The 23,282-nt window shown below is 38.9% G+C and overlaps 1 protein-coding gene across 2 annotated transcripts in view; it reads left to right on the plus strand.

The window, feature by feature from the left end:
- AGMO (alkylglycerol monooxygenase) overlaps nt 1-23,282 on the plus strand; it is a 367,919-nt gene that overhangs the window by 211,139 nt on the left and 133,498 nt on the right. For both annotated transcript variants that reach the window (XM_075589124.1, XM_075589125.1), the window contains exons 7-11: nt 1,708-1,774; nt 2,137-2,202; nt 6,458-6,537; nt 10,471-10,605; nt 12,898-13,014. In XM_075589124.1, the coding sequence (XP_075445239.1) occupies nt 1,708-1,774; nt 2,137-2,202; nt 6,458-6,537; nt 10,471-10,605; nt 12,898-13,014 (465 nt within the window). The remainder of the gene's footprint in view (nt 1-1,707; nt 1,775-2,136; nt 2,203-6,457; nt 6,538-10,470; nt 10,606-12,897; nt 13,015-23,282) is intronic.

Consider the following 23,282-nt stretch of genomic DNA (forward strand, 5'->3'; position numbering starts at 1 on the left):
GAGACACTAAAAGTACGATGGGAGAGGTAGGATGAGATCCAGGATAGAGCTTTGTTCCGAATACCTAGAGTATGGAGAATGTGGAGGAGAAGAGGGTGGTCCACGGTGTCAAATGCTGCAGAGAGGTCGAGTAATATGAGCAGAGTGTAATGACCTCTGTCTTTGGCAGGTATGGGGAAAACCTGTGATTACTCCTGGTAAACCTACACTTACTAGGGATTACTGCCAGGACGAGGGCAGACTTATAGCCCAATAACTAGCCAGGGCTACACTAATATAATAATGCTACATTCATTTCCCCTTACATCAGGCAATTCATTGTGGAACATGTAGTATACTGTAGCACAATGGCCATGGAATACATTGAAAGTATAAATTTATTGCTATAGTACAACCAAAAAGTGCAGCAGTGCAATTGCTTCACTGGATCAAATATTGGAAACTGCAGAACTCATATTTCCATCAAAACATTACATTATCTATTGCATTAATATCAATGTGCATTTGTTTTCTGCAATTAATTTGCTCTAAATATTCATGAAAAAGTATTTGCTAACATTGTCTTTTCCTTTGGATGATTAGAATGTTGTATTTCAGTTACTGTATATCAAGCATGCCTGAACTAGGCGTGTTCAGAATAAAGTAAGGTAGAATTGATACCTTTATTGGTTTAATGAATGCTTTAAAAAAAAGTACAGGCATTCAGAACTATTCAGGTCCCTTCTCTAAGGCAAAGTATTACTTACGGGCTAACAGTATTATCTTCTATGTGTGTCACTATGTTTGTTCACCATTTTGTTGGTGCAGTTGAAAATGCAGTAAATTATGACACTTGCCAAAGGTTTCTTTACAGTACGTATTCAATTATAAGTATTACAGTGTAGATTTTGAAATGCTATGTTTTATATTTTAAATCAGATTAGTGGGGAATTCTGTAGAAAAAGCTTTTAGAATTTTTTTGTTTTGTTTTTCTCTTTACCCATTTTCTCAGTTTATTTGTTTTATTTAAAATGTATTTCTACCTATTTGTATCTTGTACTGTAGATAACAATACATATTTAAACTAGAATGGATATAGAAGCAAATGGTCTCGATTAGATGTAGGAAACTATATTAATTCCTTACATGTCATACAGCCACAAAGAAAAAAATGTAACAAAATGTAATGTGCATTTAGAAGGAGCTTTAGATAATACATAAACCCAGAAGTTCTAATAGACTTGATGCCTCTACAGCAACCCCAACTATTTGTTTGTACAGTGTGCAGTACAGCTATGATTCCTTAAGTTTTTTTAATGGTTTAGTTCTCCTTAGAGAAGGAGCGACTCAGTAAAGGCACTGACACTGACTCTGGCACTGAGTTCAGAACAGGGGAACCTGGTTCAATTCCCAGTGTTGGCTCCTTATGACTTTGGGTACTTTACCTTATCTCCCTGTGTTTCAGACACTAAAAACATAGATGTAAGCTCCACAGGGCAGGGACTGTGTCTGCAGAATGTCTCTGTAAAGCGCTATGTAAAACCAGCAGCACAATACAAGAACATGCTATTATTATTACTGCATCAATGTTATGTATGTATTACAATAAGCTCAGTTTGAGGGGCTAATTCTAAGTTTTAGATTTGAAGAGTTGGGATTTTTTAGAATCCCAACAGCATAATGTTTTTATGCCATTGTTTGTCAATGACAGAATAATATTTCCTCTAGTTAATAAACAACCTGGGCCCATTGGAACTGATCCTCAATACTCCGAGTCATCACAGAGTTCATCATGGTATGTTATGGGTTTTTTTTTTGTATTTTTTTTCTTTATTGTTATACTCTATGTATGTTACTTGTAATAAAAATATTTGTGTACCCAAACATCTTTGCATTATAAACATTGTACTATTTATCACATAGACACTACTAAACTACAGCGGTGTTAGAAACTAATACAGTTAGGGAAGTTAGGACAGACATAAGGCTATATTTATTAAGCATTTACATGAATTGGTTGTAAGGTACAGTAAGTGCCTTATGGCAGAAGACTGCATAGTTAATATGACCTGGTATGCTTTTTAATAATTAAAATAATAATTATTATAATAATAAACTGCTGAATATCACAATCTATTTTCAATATTGCTTTAACAGGCAGAAATCCATATTGCATTGATTCAAATTATGGAGGAACTCTTATAATTTGGGACAAGATATTTGGTAAGTGAAACTTATAAAACAGAGCTTTTTTGGCATTACTGTATATTGAGTGGCAACTTCATCCTTTATTTCTTACTGAAGGAGATTTGGAAGGATTAAGTAAAACATATCTTGTAAATTAATGTGTTAAGTTCTGCCGTTCTGCCTTTCTGCCCATATTTTTTCTTCCCTTCTTTAGTGTAAATAAACACCAGGCCTATGGAAATTGTCCTTACTACGGATAAGCATTAAATAATTTGACACAGCCACGACAGTACAATAAATGCTGTTTATATGGAAACAGTTCATAAATTCATCTAAAGTGCATGTTTCCCAAAATAATTTGCTCAACATAATTGATCTTGGTGCTCCATCATTCTTACATCTCCCATGGTACCTGGGCCAATAAGAAGCGGCGACGGATGAGATTGCAGCTTCCTATTGGCTCCCGTGCCATGGGAGATGTAAAACACAATATTGTTTACATAGCCAGGGATGGTACCAGCGGCATCTTCATATTTAAGTATCTCCAGTGATACCCTGTTTTATAGAACAATAAAAGAATAAAAGAATAAAAGAATAAAAGAATAAAAGAACTAGAAGAATAAAAAAACACCCAGCTGGAACCTTTTGAGTTAACATTTTAAAATGTTATTATCTTGATAGCTTTTTAATTCAAAATGTGAACATTTAATTTGACTATAAAGTCGGGAGTGAATAGAGATTTAATAAATTCAAATAATTCCATTGTCTCATGTAAAGAAAATGTTAGAAATAGGGACCACCCTAGACAAAACTGATTTTCTTATTAAAATTCGCTATGCTTGTGCATTTACCTTCAAGTCAAACCTGTGAACTATTGTATAATAAGTATGTAAAACAAGGCCCCTTCTACATAAACCTAAATCTGTACAGGGAATAAAATAGCACTCATATGTAAACTGGTACAGTTTATTCACTTGTAATTAATTATTTATTTACCAATTAGAGAGATTTATTAGTTATATGGAGTGCTCATTCAAATGGTTCAAAGCAAGTTTGTGTAACACTGAGAGGTTTTAGTTTAAACAAAAAACAGTTTTTTCTGTGTTCATTAAGAATGATATCTACCAAAAATACTGTAACCTTAAAAAATCTAGTATACATATATACTCTGTGTGACAAATGTCACAATAACCATATGCATTAATTTACAGTACCTGGTACTTCTGATAGCAATGAACAGGGTACATCAAATGTGAAATTTTCTTAAATTTTTTTTGTATGTTTTATTTATATTTATATTTATTCTGTGTAGAGGTCTGGTAGCTTTGTGTATTGAATGTCTAACACGCCTTCTGCTTTAATTAAATGTTATGTTATTAGAGTTAGTGTAGACACATCCAATGCTGGCCATTTTAGTTACTATATTTAAATTTTATTTTTTTAGCCTGCTTTCATACATATCTCACCAAGCTAGGTAATGACCTCTATATTGCCAAATCTCATGGAAACGACTCCATTCTTATTCTTCTTAACCTCTTCTCAGCTTTTGATACCATTGTATGTACTGTATGCATGTATGCATGTATGCATGAATGCATGTATATTTTTATTTATATAGCACCATTAATGTACATAGCGCTTCACAGCAGTAATACATGTGACATAATATAACTAACAAATAATACAAATAACAAATAATGGGTAGAAGCGCTCCAGACATAAAAGTAACATTTAGGAAAAGAAGTCCCTGTCCTGAAAATTTACAATCTAATTGTAATACCATTGACCACCCTGTTCTCCTACACATTCTTTACATTCTTGGCATCCATGGCATTGCTCTCTCCTGGTTATCCTCCTACTTCTCTCTTCACTCACTATTTCTTCTATCTCTTATGTCAACTCCTCCTCGACCTCCATGGAACTCTATGTAGGTGTACCTCAAGGCTCAACACTCTTGCTGGGTGACCTCATTGACTCCATTGGATTTACCTATCATCTCTATGCTGATGCTGCCAACTTTATTTATCTACACCTTATACCTACAGTCCGGTCAAAACTTACAGAGTGCCTAACAGCAATCCTGGATGGCCCTTTGTCGCCTCAAGCTTAACATGGCTAAGACAGAGCTTCTTATATTCCCTTCTAAACATGGTCCCATTATTCCCTTCTCCATTACATTCAATAACGCTACTATCCGCACAGTTTTGCAGTTTTCAACATTAGACCCTTCCCCACATATAAACTCTGTAACTAAATCTTGCTGTTTCTTCACAATATTTCTTATTGCTAAGTTAGCCCTTCCTATGTTCCACCACCACTAAAACACTATTGAATGCCCTTGTTCCTCCTGTATTGATTACTGAACATTATTATACAGATGCAGCGGCCGTTATTTGAAAATTTCACGGAGCCGTTTTCGTGTGCTCTGCTGTTTTCCACGCTGCATTCATGCCGCCAATCACACCAGGCACACGTGTTTATCGCGGTTGCTTTGTTTGAATTTCATGGATTCTGTTTCTTTGGGTGCAATTCTTCGCATATCCGTGGCAGAAATGAATGAATGTGTACAGTACTGTGCTACTGTGCTACTGTGTCAATTTCAGGTGTTTAAAAACCAGAACTCTAAACTGCCATTTTCTGCAATCGCGTCTTAAGGCGGTACGGTTGGAAGAAATCACGCGCCATGACATGGGTATTCCGAGGTATACAACGCGTGAAATGTTCGAATAACAGCCGCTGCATCTGTATCTGATCGTCCTGCCTCACACCTTTCTCCTGTATAATCCATTCAAAATGCTGATGCCCAAATCATCTTCTGCTCTTCTAGATGTGTATATTCTTCTGACCTCTTTAACTCTATCTGCTGGATTCCTATCAATCTCCGTGTAAACTACAAAATTGTCCTCATTTCCTCTAAGGCTCTACACTCCTTTTCACCTCCCTACTGTATATGTGAACTCTGATCTCTCGTTACACCCTACTCATCTCTTACGCTCAACCCAAGATTGTTTCATCTTTGCACCTTTAACATCTACAGCCATCTCCTGTTTTAAACCTTTTTCACTAATCTCTTCCTACCTATGGAATACTCTACCACTCAATATTCCTTAAGCTTCTCTTTCCACACTCAAAACAAAGCTGAACATTCATCTCTCGAAAGAAGGCATTTCATACTGTATGCCTCTACTACGAACTTCAGATGCCCTTGACCTCCCTGACTGCACTTTTAATAATGCACTTTTACTCTTACAATCTGTAAGCCTCTTTACATGGTAAACTCTTTGGGGCCGGGTCTCCTTTTGCTTTATGTTGCCATTTATCTGTTGCACTTACTGTATCCCCATCGTTTATAATGTATTTACATTGCATTACAATTTTTTTGAAGTGCTACGTCAAGTGTTGGTGCTATATAAATAAAATTATACATACATGTATAGTGCAACCTTTACACATATACTGTTTCCAACGTAGCCATATGCTGCAGTTAGCTTATCACAGGTGTAAATTCCACTGTTTTATCAAGCAACTCTCATATGGCAGATCAATAGAGTTTAATGAATAACATTTTAACTAGTATGTTTGTGGTATTTACTCATATTCCTATATTGATGAACAAAATCACTGTGGAGACAATTAGGCAATACAAACAAAATTATAGCTCTAGTTTAAAAAATGTAACGTTTAGTGCATTTGGTAAGGTGATTTTTTAATGAATTTAGTTGTTTTCATTTAAATAACACCACATTACAGTGATTAATAGGTTTCTGTAGTCTTATTTATTATTTAGTAATTAAAAAAGCGATTATCTATTATTTTTTTAACATAAACTAAGCTTGCATGAGGAGTGTTTTACAATAGTGCACAGTGTAATCAAGTGTGATCTAATTAAGATTTAAGGCAAGACTTCCATTCAATTATATGATTACTCATGTAAGAACGCATCAATAATCAGGCAGCAACCACCAACCATTGGTAATGTTTGGATTATGATACTTGGCAATACAACATCTAGGGAATTTCCTTCTGGCTCCTGACTGACTGAGCTGCAATCAACAACTTGTAATTATATATACAAGTGATGGATTACCTTATCCTATAAATACATTTTAAAGTAACTAATTATATGTATTTGTTTACTTAACAACACCAACGCAGCACTAACATAAATTCACTAAATTACATCATATATGTAGATAATTGGCTTCAGGAACAAAAATCCATTACCAGAATAGTTGTATCTATGTACATTAGTGTTACATACATTTGGTGTTTTTCTTTTTCCTTTATAAAGGAACTTTCGTGCCAGAAAAAGAGAAAGTTGTGTATGGCCTAACACATCCAATAAACACATTTGAGCCATTTCAGGTCCAGGTAAATATGGTTATTATTATGGAATTTTTTGATACAACGCTAAAATCAAACGTAACTATTTTGACTAATTATGCAAAAATGGCCTTTTCACTACCTCAAACATTTATTAGTGAAAATACATGCATATGATCTGGGTGGTTTGCATTTTAAAAGGGGCCAACATGGCCGACCCTGCAACCCTACACAACATTTAGTTATGCTAATAAATGTATCATCTGTACGAATACATTTTTAATTTTCTTTAGTCAAATTATATATTTTTGCTGAACAATATGATATCTAAAACCTTCAATTTCACAATAAAATTGAGCAACTTCATGTTGAACTTTATTTTAACCTTTTCACTTCCAGATGGGCCTGCAATACATTGCAAAGCAGTGCATTGATGGCCCCTCTGGCAACGAAAGTGTTAAACCTAAATGTTTAACATGAAATTTGCAGATCAAAGCTCTAGTAGATTGATCCTGGAAATGTGTAGATGTGTCATAGGATTTAATGTTAGCTTTTAATTTACCAGTTACTACATACTTTACAGGCAGTCCTCGTTTTACAACGCTTCGCTTTACAACAAATGGCTTATCCAACGCTATGCAATGCATACCTATATTCATTTTAACAACGCCAAAATGGCTTATCCAACGCTCTTACGACACTTTGCAACGTTGTGTATGTGTGTATATATATATACACATTCACATAAACATTGTTGCAAAGCGTCGTAAGAGAGTATATATATAATATTATACTATATAATATTATATTATACTATCTAATATATTATTTATTTTGTTATATTATATATACACTATATAATTTATGTGTGTGCTGCATATCTTATTGACTGCATAAAATATTTGGTGTATTTTAGTGTTAAAAATGCTTTCAGGAACGGAACCTTTCATTTAAACAGTGTTCCTATGGGAAAACGTGTTTCGCTTTACAACGTTTCGCTTTACAACGCCATTTTGAGTAACGCATTGTGTCGGATAACCGAGGACTGCCTGTACTGTACTTACATACTGTAGTTACATAGTAGATGAGGTTGAAAAAGACATATGTCCATTAAGTTCAACCTATGCTAAATTTAGACAACAGATTATTATCCTACATTTGTATTTACAGTATATTGATCCAGAGGAAGGCAAATAAAAAAAACCCAGGGAAATATCATCCAATGATATCTCATAAGGGGAAAAACAAATTCCTTCCTGACTTCAAATATTGACAATCAGATTTCTCCCTGGATTAACTTCCTTCCCATGTTTGCTTATTTGGTATATCCCTGTATACCTTTCCTTCTAAAAAAATGTCCAACCTTTTTTTGAAGCTACCTATTGTATTTGCTATCACAGTCTCCAGGGGAATTTAATTCCACATTTTAACGGCCCTTACTATAAAGAAATCTTTCCATTTTTCCTTGAAAAATCTTCCTTCCTCCAACCTTACGGTATGGCCCTATGTCGTTTGAACTGTTTGTACTTGGGATAAATAGTTCTTTTGAAAGCTCCTTGTATTGTCCCCAAATATATTTGTATATAGTTATCCTATCCCCTCTTAGATGTCTCTAATGTAAACAAATCTAATTTAGCTAGCCTCTCGTCATAAGTCAGATTTTCCAGACCCTTTATTAATTTGGTGACTCAACTCTGCACTTTTTCTAGTTCCATGTCTTTTGTATATCATGGTGTCCACAACTGTACTCCATATTCAAGGTGTGGTCTTACCAATGCTTTGTAGAGGGGTATCATTTTTTCTTCCCTTCCATCTTTTCCCCGTTTAATGCAAAATAAGATTTTGTTTGCCTTTTCAACTTTGTAGCTACTGCATGACATTGGGCACTATTGCTAAGCCTGCTGTCTAGAAGCACTCCTAAATCTTTCTTCATTAAGGATTCTCCTAATTTTTCTCAATTTAATTTGTAAATTGCTTGTTTATTCTTGTTTCCTAAATGCATAACCTTACATTTATTTGTATTAAACCTCATCTGCCATTTACCTGCCCACGTTTCCAGTCTATCCAAGTCCTTCTGTAGTGAAATTACATCCTGCTCTGATTCTATTACAGGTACCTTACACAATTTAGTGACATCAGCAAAGATGGAGAGTTTACTCAGTATGCCAACCTCAAGGTCATTAATAAATTAGTTAAAAAGCAGGGGTCTCAGTGCAATTCTTTAGGTATTCCACTCACAACTTTTGCCAAACCTGGTAAAAATCCATTTACTGTACAGCAACTCTCTGTTGTTTATCCTTCAACCAGTTTTAAATCCAGGTGTAGTTGTAATAGTGTAATAGTGTGTAAAGTGTTTTTGAAACCTCATAGATATCTAAGCCAGAAGTAGTGTAACGAAGATGGGTAGGAAAGACCATTGAGTAAAATGTAAGATTAAATGTACAAGAGCCGACTTGTCCTTTAAAATTAACACACCCTACAGTACTTATAGTAGTAAAAATATGGCTTGCTGTTAAGGGAAATAAATATTTTATATGTACATATTTCTTAATATCTGACCTGTAACATCTGACTTTGAGGGGGTTATTAATTCCCATTGACTTCAGTATACGTTTCCATGCAGTAGCACCCTGGTCATCACTATTGCAGTTTAAAGTAACTCCAGTGAGGAATTACGTGTCAGATACTCAGAAAAAATGTACCTAAGAGTTCTAAATGTTAATGCCAAGGGGATAATTCTAAATTGCCTGAAGTGGCCATTTGGGCTGTTTTCAGATGAGAATTCTCAGCCCAATGGCCGCTTAAGACAATATAGAATAAGGCCCTAAGTACTTCAAAAGTATCATGTTTCATTATGGCATTTATCAAACTTCTTCCTGATTCCAAACATGATTTCCTGGTTCTCTCTACCTACTACATAGTTAGCTGACAATATTTGCGTAGGCAGTAGTCAGTAATAAAAGTCATGGCCCCATATTCATCCAACTCTTTTACAGGTTACCACGCCCATTGCTTTGAATGGGGGTTAACACCAGTTCTTGTGCGTTAACCCATAACAGAGCTTTATGCATAACCCCCAAAGTTCATAGTGCAGATTAATGCACAGTAGTTTGACCAGTGAGAAACTGTTCATAAGTGAGAAGCACTGGATGACAATACCCCAAACTCTTATCCGGAAGCTAAGATAAAACAATATAAATCAAAAGTTTCGAATATACTGTATATTAACTAACAATGTGTATTGTAAAATCCAAAATGTATTCAATTATTAGTCAGACAAACGAATGTGTCACAAGCATTTTGTAAAAGAGTATAATGACTAGGTAAAGTAGAGAGGAATGGTAGAAACTAGCAGCGGTGAAGAGAAATTATGATGTCCAATGAAGAATAGGCAATCCCAGCTTATCCACCATATACATTTCCAGTATTTGGTTACACCCTCCTGAAAATGAACGAGGACCAGTATGTAAATAAACGGGTGCTGGGTAAATACTGATTCTCCATATAGTGTTATTAATAGCTGAGCTGTACCCAACCCCCTGAGGTAACTATTAGACCACCATAAAATAACATACCACTTAAGCAAATTAGTTGCTGTACGGTTTGTAATGTGTAAGTACTGTAACATACTGTATATAAAAATGTACTTCATCCTAATTAGGCATTAGGCATTTTCAGAAGAGTTCTTTTAAAGTAACTTTTTATGTCTATTCATCACCTTGTTGATTGCATAGTAGAGCAGGATGAAATACTAATGTATTGCCTTGTAACTTGCCTCATTTACTATGAGGAATTTGATGAATGACATCTCATGTAGCTTTTCTACACATGGTTCCATATCCTTGATGTTTATATTAATAAACATCTCCTTCTAAAAAAAATCAAGTGACATTTTGTTGTATGTTTTTATTATTACGCAGACATTCTGCTTCATGCTGTGGACAGTAATAGCACATACTGTATGTGTATTTTGTTTCCTAGTTGCAACATTGTGTCCACATTTGGAACACTCTCTGGGATACCCCTGGAGTCTACAATAAACTGTGTGTACTATTTAAAGGACCGGGGTGGGGACCTGGCAAACCACGACTTGGTCTTCCTGAGGAACTTCCGGAGGTACATTGATACCCGCGTGTGCTAGAGGGTGGGGAGGTTACATAATGCAGCAGTTGAACATTTGTTGTTTTCTCTAATTGAAAATGTAATAGCCTCTCAAAAGTAGATTACCAATGCAAATGAACATGTCATGCATATGCTAAAATGCAAATACCCAAGTGATTTCTTTCTAGTCATAGTTATAGCATGACTAACCAATGTAAAGCCAAAAAATATATTTATTTTTCATGTGTGTAATGCAAAATAATGAATGCTATATTAATTCATGTTTAAAGGGATTGCCTTGCTTAAATGCTGTGTTTGTTACATGTTTTGCAACAAACGATATTCATAACTGGGTCTATATGACTGCCAAAACTACTGAGAGAAAACTGATTATTGGTGTTTGAATACATTTAGTACTTTAGTGTATATATAGCAAATGTATACTCTTTTAATTGCAAGCATAAGGCAGTGACAAGTTTAAACAAATCAATATATTCTTTTATAGGTTTTATATTATAGATTGTCATACTTTATCCTTTTTTGGACCAGCATGAAAATAATATATAAGTTTTTAGGTGTGATCTTTCAGGATTACAAAAGGTTTCTTCCCTGAAACAGAAACTTCAAAAGTTTATGTAAAAGAATGCATTGGTATTATTTTCTTGTTTATCCCACAATCTAATGTACAGATGTAGCACACATTATTGCACCAGTTATCACACATTAAGTCACTAATTTGCTGCATCAACATCTGCTACATCTGTACAAAGAAAATGACCTTTTGAAGAAAAACTTCTTTGCTGGTACCTCCAGAGTTTTCATGGGAAAAAATCCTTACCTTTATAACGAAAAAGTGTAACGCGGGTGATGTCACGCTCCTATGCGCACGACCATCGCGCATGCAAAGAAGAGGAACTTGCAGGCAACACCACGCATGCGCAGTGCTGCCCTTGTCCACCAAGTACACAAGCACTCCCCTCTTCCAGCACGCATTTGCACTAATGGCCACGAGCCTCTGCGCATAGCCACCATGGGCCGCGGTTCTCTGTGCATGGTCACGGGCCCCTGCGCATGGCCGCAGATCTCTGCGCATGCGCACCACAGACCGCGGGCCTCTGTGCATGGCCGCGTGCATCTGGCATGTCCGCGGGCCTCAGCGCAAGCGTGCCACTGACCGCGGGGGAGGAGAGGAGCTGGGAGCACAAGGCAGGGAGAGAGTCAGAGAGCCGTGTCCCCCGAGATCCTGATGCTGACACACACAGTGACACACACAGTGACACACACACACAGTGATACACATACACAGTGACACACACACAGTGACTCACACACACAGTCACACACACGCACACAGTGACACACTCACAGTCACACACACACAAACACACACACAAACACGCAGTCACACACATGCACACACGCAGAGTCTCACACACACACACACACACAGTCACACACACACACAGTCACACACACATGCAGAGTCACACACACACATGCAGTCACACACAAACACACGCAATCACAAAAACTCACAGTGACACACACACAGACACACACACACAGAGACACACACAGACACACACACACAGTCAGTCACACACACACAACCAGAGTCACACACACATACACACACACACACAGTCACACACACACACACACACACACACACACACACACACACACACACACACACACACACACACACACACACACACACACACACACACACACATGCAGAGTCACACACACAGAGTCACGAAGTCACAGAGTCACGCACGCAGAGTCACACACACGCAGAATTCACATTTAATATAAATATATTAGTCTTGTGCACGTGCGTTCTAAGTAACATTTCTTTGGGTTTTGTCACTGAAATTCTTTTGATTTTTAATTAAAAACATTACCATCACAAATACAATTTGTGTGACAAAAGACAAAGAAGTTTCACTTAAAATGTGCGTACTCTGCAAAAACAACCTTTTATTGGGATAAGAATGGACACTAGTGCTAAGGAGTCTACGTTAACTTCTTCAGCTAACAGTTGGATCTCATTGACAAAGTTGCATTTTGTTCTAAGCACCAACCAGGAAGGGTTATTTTCATGTTATCTCCACAGTTGCTGTATTAACCAAATAAGATAAAACAAAATGGCAAATTCAGTTCTAACAGGTTGTTTCAATTCCTAGAATAACTATGATGAAACTTAATAATATTGAAAATGAGTGACATGAAAACAGCTGGTGAACAATGATGTATAAAAGGTAATTAGTACACATTAGTAATTAAACTTTATTTTTATTTCAGGTCACTGGCAAAGAAATGCCTTATAACCCCAGATCGCCACTGTATTTGCAGATTTATACAGTTGCACATTTTCTCCTTATGCTTGTTCTTTACCGGCACATGTTTGAGGCTAAACTGGTAAGTACCAGTTACATTTTTTTGTGCACCCATACATCCTCTCTGCCCCATTCTATAAACAAAAAACACATCTAGGGGCCTATGCTATAAGCCTTCATAAAAAAATATATCGCTGGGCCATTTAATTCGCCAGTTTGTTTAATGTATTCAGAAAGCCTCGATTACCTGTGATAGCAAAATTCCCAAAATGGGAGAGTAGCCGGTGACGTGATGATCGCCTCTCTGAAAAGGCCTTACCCAGCGATTTCTTTCAGCTGCAGAGAGAGCTGAGCAGAGAGAGACACATCTCCCTGTGCAAATCTCGCCAGCGATTTTTTTAATATAAAATGTAATACTAGTGTAGATAAGCAGGGGGTCCCCGGGGCAGAACCGCGTTGATTTGAGGTCCGGGGATTGCCTGCTTCTTGAGATCCAGGCCCCATTATGGGGTGCCGGTATCTCCTATGCATTTTATTCCCACGGTCACGTGACGCGGGACAGTTAAATGCATAGGAGATACCAGCACCCCATAACGGGGCCTGTATCTCAGGAATCAGGGGGTCACCGGACCTCAAATCAACGCGGTTCTGCTCCGGCGACCCCCTGCTCATCTACACTAGTATTAAAATTTATATTAAAAAAGCTTCATTACCTTAGCAGGTAGCCGCTAAGGCAATGGAGGGGTTAAACCTCAGAAGCCTGTTTCTTGGGGCAGAGGTGGATGAAGGGGTAGTAGTCCCAGGGTGGGTGATTAGGCTTGTCTGGAAAGTTGCGTGAGGAGTTAACACCTTCACTACCATAATGGTGGGAAACGCTATGGTAATGAAGGGGTTAACTAGTCCTGCTACCCACCGAAAGGCCTAAACATCCATCCTTGGGGCTACTACCCCCTTCACCCAGTCCCTCTACCCCCAAGAAACAAAAATAAACACAAAAACCCTACTATATAATATGGGCATGATAAGCCACTATAGCATTCAATGGTCACCCTAATAAAAAAGAATGAAGGCCAAAAATACACAATAATAAAAGATATACAAGCACCTAAACACCACAATTCAATAAATAAATGCACTAGCCAACCAGTCAATTAAAGAAATAAAAGCACTTACCAACAAATTAAATAAATAAAATCACTAGCCAACCAATTAAATAAATAAAAGCACTTGCCAACCAATCAATTCAAGAAATAAAAGCACTAACCAACAAAACAATTAATTAATTTTAAACACTAGCCAACAAAACAATTAATGCATTTAAACCAGTAGCAACAAAACATTATTTTTTGTGGGTAGAGGGATTGGGTGAAGAGGGTAGAAAGCCCAAAGGATGGATGTTTAGGCCTACCGGGTGGTGAGGGAGGGGCTAACTTCTTCATTGCCTTAGCGGTATTAACCACTAAGGTAACGAAGGGGTTAACTCCACCCGAACCCCCCCCGGCCTAAACACCAACCAATGGCCAAATACCAACGTCACCCACCCCCGCTACCCACAATAAACCTGGCACCGGTAGTTAACCCCTTCATTGGCTTAGCAGTTAGCTGCTAAGGTAATGAAGTTGCCTGTAAATGCATTTGTATTGCATGGGATTCATGCCGGGGCCTCCCATGCTGATATTAATGGGTATCAGCTCCTGGCATCAATCCGTGGCAGGAAAAAATATTTTTTTTTAATAGGACTGCCAGGGACTGCCAGGGACCCCCACTGTGTTAATCCGATGGCCCATTAGTCTGTCTGCAGAAATGTCACAGAAATGTTGCAGCATTACTGGGAGATTGCCCCAGATTTTCCAAGGCAAGTGTTCGGAAACTCGTGGCTATATCTGTAGTACTTAATGATGATCAAAATGTTGGAGTAATTTTATGTGTAAAATACACAATTTTTTGGAATGTGTATGCTAGGGGACAATTTTTCACATCCAAATAATGAGGTGGATAACTACATTAGCCAATATCTTTAGAAACACATTTTTCAAAAAGTGTGGCTGTAATCATGCAGCAAGAGACCAATACAAAAAACAAGTAAATGGGATTATGGATTTCGCAGATTCCTTACTCTAAAGTGTTGCATACTTATAGATAAAGCCTGATTTATGCTTTTCGGGCCACCAATACATCTATTTGCATTGGCTTGGCACCTTTGGTACCTTGTGTTTGGAATTCTAGCTGCTACATCACTATATTAATATTTAGTACATAACATTATCAAATATTACATGGAATTCTGCAATAAATTGCAGCCATAGAAAAAGTTAATTTTGATCATACAATATGACGACCCTTATCGATAAACATACTTTTTAGAATAAGTACAGTAAGTTTAAATATAATGATCTTTAGAGTTTACAAGCAGACAAATAAGGGCGATGTACTTTTTATATAAAAAAAATACAAGATGGCGAGAAAATATTTTCTGTTGAGAAAAAATATATTTGTTTAATGCAACAATAAGTAAGAAAGACAACAAGTGTGCCAAATATTCTTCCAAAATGTAATTTCATTCATTTTAATGTACAGTGTTAGGAGTAGGAGCAAACACATCCATAAGTGGAGAGATGATTAACCGTATTAAAAGGATCTAGCTTTTAGGACAGCTGATTGCCAACAACATGGTCTGCATATCCATAATACGCTAACCGAGGTTCTTCGATAATATAACATTTGGAATGTTTCCAAGATCCAGCTATGACTTACTTGGTTGCTATTAATATTAGTGTTAAAAGTTCCACGGGCTTGCTAGTTCCAATGGATTTATATGATTAGTTAGTCAACAAGATTTCATACAGGCTATAAATCCAAATGACGCGGTAAAGGGAGTGCAACATGGTTTTATTTTTGGAGGTGCCATATCCCAGCCCAACAAAATTGGAAAAGTTAAAACACAAATGACGTATGTATATTTGTGAGATTCCAACCACAAAATGAGTTTTTAGACACATGGTTTCATTTTTGTGCAGATTCAAAATCTTTGAAAAATGTACCCAAATTAGATCCCACTCTTCATGATTTGCATTGGAAACAGGTCTTGTTCCTTGTTGTGTACATTTCAGTTTGTGAATTATTTAGGCAAAGTAATGTAAATTGTTTGACAGGAGACTTTTGGTTACATCCTTTGATCAAATAATGCCAAGCCTGCTAACCACGTCACGGTAAGCTATAGAGACTTACCTTGATGTGGTCAACAGGCTTAACTATAGAGACTTACCTTGACGTGGTTAGCAGGCTTGGCATTATTTGATCAAAGGATGTAACCAAACGTCTCCTTTATCTTATAGATTTTTACACCATATATATTTAGTCCCCATTTATTGCTATCCCAAATGGAGAAGCACAGGGATTCACTTTCTGTTTTTCACATTTGTATGGCTAATCCCTTCACCAGCTGCATGCTTCTTACATGGAGAAGCGCGGTGATTATATATTTGTTTTACAAATTGTTTGACAGGGACATCAAACCTTTTTATACTAAACCCACGAAATGTGGAATTTCAAAAATGGAGGCTAGCTCAGTGAGTAAGGACACAAAGCGCCAATAAAAAAAATCGCCAGAGTTTTTAAATAGCCATTTTTTTACAGCCAGATGGTATGCAGAAAGCCCTGAATAACAGTGATAGCAACATTTTCAAAAAAGGTATGTAGCCAGCGACATGAGATCGCCCCTCTGAAAAGGGCTCACCTGGCGAGTTCTTTCTACTGCAGAGAGAGAACTTTTTTTAAAATGTACATTTTATTACTAGTGTAGATGAGCAGGGGGTCTCCGGAGCAGAACGGTCTTGATTTCAGGTCCGGGAACCCCCTGCTTCCTGAGATACAGGCCCCGTTATGGGTTTCCAGTATCTCCTATGCATTTTCTTCTCAAGGTCACGTGACGCGGGACATTTAAATGCATAGGAGATACCGGCACCCCATAACGGGGCCTGTATCTCGGGATGCAGGGGGTCCCGAGGCTGAAATCAATGCAATTCAGCACAAGAGACCTCCTGCTTCCGCACACTAATAATAAAAATAACAATAAAGCAGCTTCATTACCTTAGCGGATAGCCGTTAAGGCAATTAAGGGGTTAAGGCACAATAGCAGATTTATTGAGGGAAGAAGGGGTGAGTGAAGCGGGTACTTGGCCCATTATTCACCCCCTCTGCCCCCAATAAACATTACAATATGTACTAAACACCAATACAAACCCACCCACCCCCCTGTGCCCCCACATAAAACCAGATTTTATATTTTTATACGCAGGATTGATAACAGAGGTTGGAGGGGGTTCCAGGGTAGGCCCCACGGGTGTCTGGGGGTCCATGGGTGGGTCCGTGGGCCTTCATGTGGTCCCCGTGGGTGTCTGGGAGCCCTCGGGTGGGCCCAATGGGTGTCTGGGGGTTCTCGGTAGTCCCTGTGGTTGTCTCTGGTCCCCACAGTTGTTCCCTGTGGGTGTCCGTGGGTTCCTCAGGTGGTCCCTGTGGGTGTCCAAGGGTCCTCGTGTGGTCCTCTGGGTGTTCAGGGGTCCTCGGGTGGCCCCTGCAGTTGTCTGGGGACCCACGGGTGCTCCCTGCGCGTCCCCCCTGGCCTGCGGTACCCATCCTGTATCAAAATTTTTAATTTGGAATACAGTACATAGCAATAAATAGACTTCCCCCCACCCCCAACACATACAGTAGAGTAATGGGCAAAATAACTATTACCCAGATATGGCTAATAGCTCATTTGCCCATTATTAAATCAAACATTAGCCAGGCAGCAAAGATAAAGTAAATCAACATGTCTACTTACCCCTGCCATCATGAAGGACATCCTCGTCAGTATACTGCAGGGCCAGGCCCTCCGATGCCAGCAAGAAAACATACAAAAATACAATCTTATGGCCCCTAACCCCTTAATCACCTTAGCGGTTAATAACCGCTATAGTAATTAAAGGGTTAACCCACCCTCCCCCGCTACCCACCCGGGAGACCTAACCACCCACTCCAAGCCCACTATACCCACCCTTTACCCATTGATTGGCATAGTGTTACATCATACCGTATAATATGGGCATGATAAGCCACCATAGCACTCAATGGCCACACTAATAAAAATACATGAAGTCCCAAAATACACAATAATAAAACATACACAAGCACCTAAACATCACAATTCAATAAATAAAATCACTAGCCAACCAATTCAATTAATAAAAGCACTAACCAACAAAACAATAAAATAATTTTAACTAGTAACCAACAAAGTAATTAATTAATAAAACCAGTAGCCAACACATCAATTCAAACAAGGAGCCAACAAAATAATTAATTAATTAAAAATGCTAATCAATCGAAAAAATACATAAAAAAAAGCCATCCAAACTACAAAATATTTAATCCAAACAATAAAGAGAAATAGAAAAAAATAACACTCAATCGAAAACAAGCATTTGCCAAAAAATGTATTAATCTGTACCCTAAATGGACATAGATTAATACATTAGCAGTCAATGGGCAATAAAAAACATTAAAATAAAGAAATACAATTTAAAAAAGCCTGTAAAGGGGTGTGGCTTGGAGCATGAATGTGATGGCTGCGTTTATCTGAGGCTCCTCAGGGAAGACTCTCAATCCTGAGCATTACAGTCTCAAATTCGATCCAAAAAATAACATTTACGAAAATTAGAGACTGCTGGAAAAGGGGATAATTTTGAGCCTAAAATTGAGCTAAAGGAACATTAAACAGCTTAAAAGTCAAAAACTGTGGTACCAAGACGAAAGGCAGGGAGAAAGACACGGCGGCCATCTGGTTTTGGCAGGCAGCCAGATTGCGGGCAGATCCTGTACGATCCGAAGGTCTGAGGACCGTGGTTGGGGCTAGGGAGGTAAGCGAAGACCCTGCCTGCCTGCCTGTCAAGTGAACGACAGTGGGGAGGCCTGGCCCAGGACCCATCGCTACCACACAGACAAATAAATAAAAAATAAATTAAGCAGTCGAATACCATCTAAAATGGCCGCCATTGCCCTGTGACTGGGTAGAAGGAGGGGTAACTGTACACCTGGGCCTACCTTGATCCCTGCTGGCGGGTCCGGTCGAGCGCGCTCCATCCCCCCATCCTCCTGCACCCGACCTGCCCTCCTGCACCCCCGTTGTGGAGGAGGAACACGACAGGGCTGCCACCTGCATCAGAGCTGCCTTGCTCTGTGCATTCTAGCCTGCGTTTCAGCTGGATCCAAAATAGCCGCCGCCGGCCGGAATTAAAGGCACAGTGTCCCCAGAATAGAAAAGAAGCAAAAAACACAAAAAAAAACAGCTTGTCCCTAATCAAGGTGCTACTGAATCATTACAGTATAATAAGCAACATCTAAAAGCACTCATAAACATTTAAAAACAGCTATTCAGGTGCACGTGCAGCGGCTGAGCACATGCAAGTGTGAGTGCTGTACTTTGTATATGGCCGGCAATAAATTAATAAAAATAAGTACTACAGGAGACTTCCGGTGATGCTGTACTGGATGGCAGATTAGGGGGTTAGCTCCTGAGCCCTCCCGTGAATGCAGCAGTAAAACAAGCTACTTACCACGCAAAAAGAGAACCCCAAATACGGTCCCTTGCCGCAGACTCAGAGGATGTGTAACCGGCAAAAAAATAAACGAAACCTGCCGAGCGTAACCAGTTATTTTGTGGCCGGTCCGCGCACAGCCATGCAGGGAGAAAATTCCAAAGATGGCGCCGCGGAAAGCATGACTGAAGAGCCAACGGTGGAGCAACAACCCGCGCCAGACGCCCTCGTAGGAGAAATAAATAAAGAATACTTAGAGGAGCTATTCACCAGGATGCGCAGAGGCTGTCAGGAAGACATTGCACTAGCAATAAAAGAAATGAAGGCGGACCTAAACAGCCTGTCGGAGAGGACAGAGGGCCTTGAAGGTAAAATGGAGGAAGTGGCGGGAAGCCAGGCAAACATGGAGGAGGACATGAATAGAATGGGGCTGGAGATTAGACGAGGATGCCCTTCATGATGGCAGGGGTAAGTATAAAGGTTTATTTACTTTATTTCTGCTGCCTGGCTAATGTTTGATTTAATAATGGCAAATGGGCTATTATCCATATCTGGATAATAGTTATTTTGCCCATTACTGTACTGTACTGTACCTATGTGTTGGGGGGGGGGGGTATTTATTGCTATGTATTCCAAATTTAATTTTTTATATACAGGTATGGTACCGCAGGCCATAGGGGACCCATGGAGATCACCCGAGAACCCCCGGACACCCACAGGGACCACCCAAGGACCCCCAGACACCCACAGGGACCACCTGAGGACCCCCGGACACCCACGTGAACAACCGCGGGGACCACAGACACGCGTGGCAACCACCCGAGGGCCTCCAGAGACCCGTGGGAACCAATCGATGGCCCTCAGATACCCATGGGAACCACCCAAGCGCCCACAGACACACGTGGGGACCACTTAAGGACCACCAAACACCCGCAAGAACAACCCGGGGACCCCATTGAGGCCCCTAATGACCCTCCAGGACAACCTGGAGACCCAAAGACACCCATGGGGACCATTCGATGACCCCCAGATACCCACAGAGACCACTTGGGGACCCATTGGGGCCCCCAGACACCCGCAGGAACCACCAGCAGGCCCATGGACACCCGCGGGGACAACCTGGGACCCCCGCTGGCCTCTGGTATCAATCCTGTGTATTAAAAAATACAATCTGTTTTTATGTATGGGCACAGGGGGTGGGTGGGTTGTGTATTTGTGTTTAGTACATATTGTAATGTTTATTGGGGGCAGAGGAGGTGAATGAACGGCCAAGTATCCGCTTCACTCCTCTCCTCTGCCCACAATAAAGCTGCTGTTTTTCCATAACCCCATCATTGCCTGGGGGGTCTCCAGTGCTGATATTCAGTGTTCGACAAACCTATACATTTGCACGCCCCGGGCGAGTGGATGTAACACCGTGGCGAGCTCCTATTGGCCCAAGCAGCTCACGTTTGGTACTAGGTGGCGAGTAGATTTTGTTGTTTGGCGAGTAGATTTTTTGGTGATTTGTCGACCACTGCTGATATTAATGGATAACAGCTCTGGAGACCCCCGGCATCAATCTGATGCAGGAAAAATGCATTATTTTTTCTAAGTCCCGTCTCACTGCTTCTGGGCAGCTTCTCACCAACCTCTTGCTAACTTTTCCTGGTGAGACGATTTTGAGAGGAAATTTCAATTCTAGGGCCACGATTAGCCTCAATAAGCTACTCGGGGCTACTAGAATAGCACAAGTTTGAAAAGCTTGAGTTAAGTAGCGATAAGTGGCTTTTCGGAGCGCGTTTGGCGATTTTTTTCTTTGCCCAAAAAATTGCCAAAAGCTCTCTTATCGCCAACTTATCGGGGCTTTCTGAATAGCAGTAGGCTTTTTTGGCGATAAGGTGGTGATAAGTGGCTTATCGCTGCTTAGTGCATAGACCCCTAAGTCTGTAAACAACTACACTGAGTTTAAATCACTGGAACCTGGTTTATTTCCTAGTGTCAACTCCTTATGACCTTGGGCAAGTCACAATATCTCCCTCAGACACCAAAAATATAGATTCATATGTACTGCACACTATACTGTAATTGTGTAGCACTTTGATTCCAATAGAGGGAGAAGCACTCTATTAAATAAAGGTGTTATTATTCTTATTAAAAGGAATATTTGCCTCAGACCACTTACAATAGGGCCAGATCCACAAAGCTCACTGAAATTAAACATTTATCCAGTGTGTGAAAATACAGTTTTTATGTTCCAATAATTATGGTTTCACAGTGTTCTTTGCAGTTCAAAATATTATTTATTCTTGAGGCAGTTTACAATACCAGTATAGGCCAGGACACGTTATCAATTGAGAACAGACTTGGACTATATATTTTTTCTGTTCTGACGGATCTACTGAGAAACTTCATTCGTATAGTAATTCTTAGCTACTACTGTAAATTAACTTATTATTATTAAGCAGTAATATTATTAGGAAACCTAGAGCTGCATTTAATAACAAAAATAAATAAATAAACAAAAGCCTGGGCACACAGCCCATATTCTTATCTAAGCTTTGGACACTTGAGATGTTATGTACCAACATAACTATATACAAATATATTCGGGGACAGTACAAGGAGCTTTCAAATTAACTATTCATCCCATGGGCAGTACAAAGGACACAGGGGCATCCCTTTAGTTTGAAGGAAAGGAGATTTCACCAGCAACAAAAGGAAAGGTTTTTTTTACAGTAATGGCAGTTAAAATGTGGAATTCATTACCCATGGAGACTGTGATGGCAGATACAATAAATTTGTTCAAAAAAATGTTGGACATCTTTTTAGAAATTAAAGGTATACAGGGATATACCAAATAAGTATACATGAAAATAATGTTGATCCATGGATTAATCCGATTGCCAATTCTTGAAGTTAGGAAGGAATTTATTGTTCCCCTTATGAGATATCATTGGATGATATGACACTGGTTTTTTTTGTTTGCCTTCCTCTGGATTAATAAGTAATTATAGATATAGGATAAAGTATCTGTTATCTAAATTTAGCATAGGTTGAACTTGATGGATGTATGTCTTTTTTAACCTCATCTACTATGTAACTATGTAACTCATGTTCCGCTATGTCTCATAAACAATAACATGTTTACACTAACTAAATGTGCTTAGTTCTAACAGTCTTACAAACTAACATTACAGAATATAATCTGGGTAACAAAATGGATACAAACAAGCAACATAGATTCTGAATTACTTGAATTCCATTTACACTCACAAATCTCCATTAAGCCCTGTCTCATACTGTAATGTTATTAAACCAGTAATACATGTTATGTTCCCTGAGGTTAACGCAAATCCACAAAGTGAATTATATGAAAAAACAACAGTCATTAGTTATCTCCTTAGAATAGGCTTAACACCATGTTAAATTACCACTGCCTCAGATAAGCTTAACATAAATTGAGTTAGCTCCCTCCAGACCCTGAAATATATATAGAGGGAGTCTTGCCACGTGTTGCTCCAAGGTTGGTTTGAGAGGGATGCAGTATATAGCACTTGGGAGTTTTTTTGTGAAAAAGAAAGTACACCCTCTTTGAATTCTATGGTTTTACATATCAGGACATAATAACAATCTTCTGTTCCTTAGCAGGTCTTAAAATGAGGTAAATACAACCTCAGATGAACAACAACACATTACATATTACACCGTGTCATGATTTATTTAACAAAAATAAAGCCAAAATGGAGAAACTATGTGTGAAAAACTAAGTACACCCTTACTGCTTCCATAG

The sequence above is a fragment of the Ascaphus truei genome, chromosome 2, assembly GCF_040206685.1.
Source record: "Ascaphus truei isolate aAscTru1 chromosome 2, aAscTru1.hap1, whole genome shotgun sequence".
Lineage (NCBI taxonomy): Eukaryota > Metazoa > Chordata > Amphibia > Anura > Ascaphidae > Ascaphus > Ascaphus truei.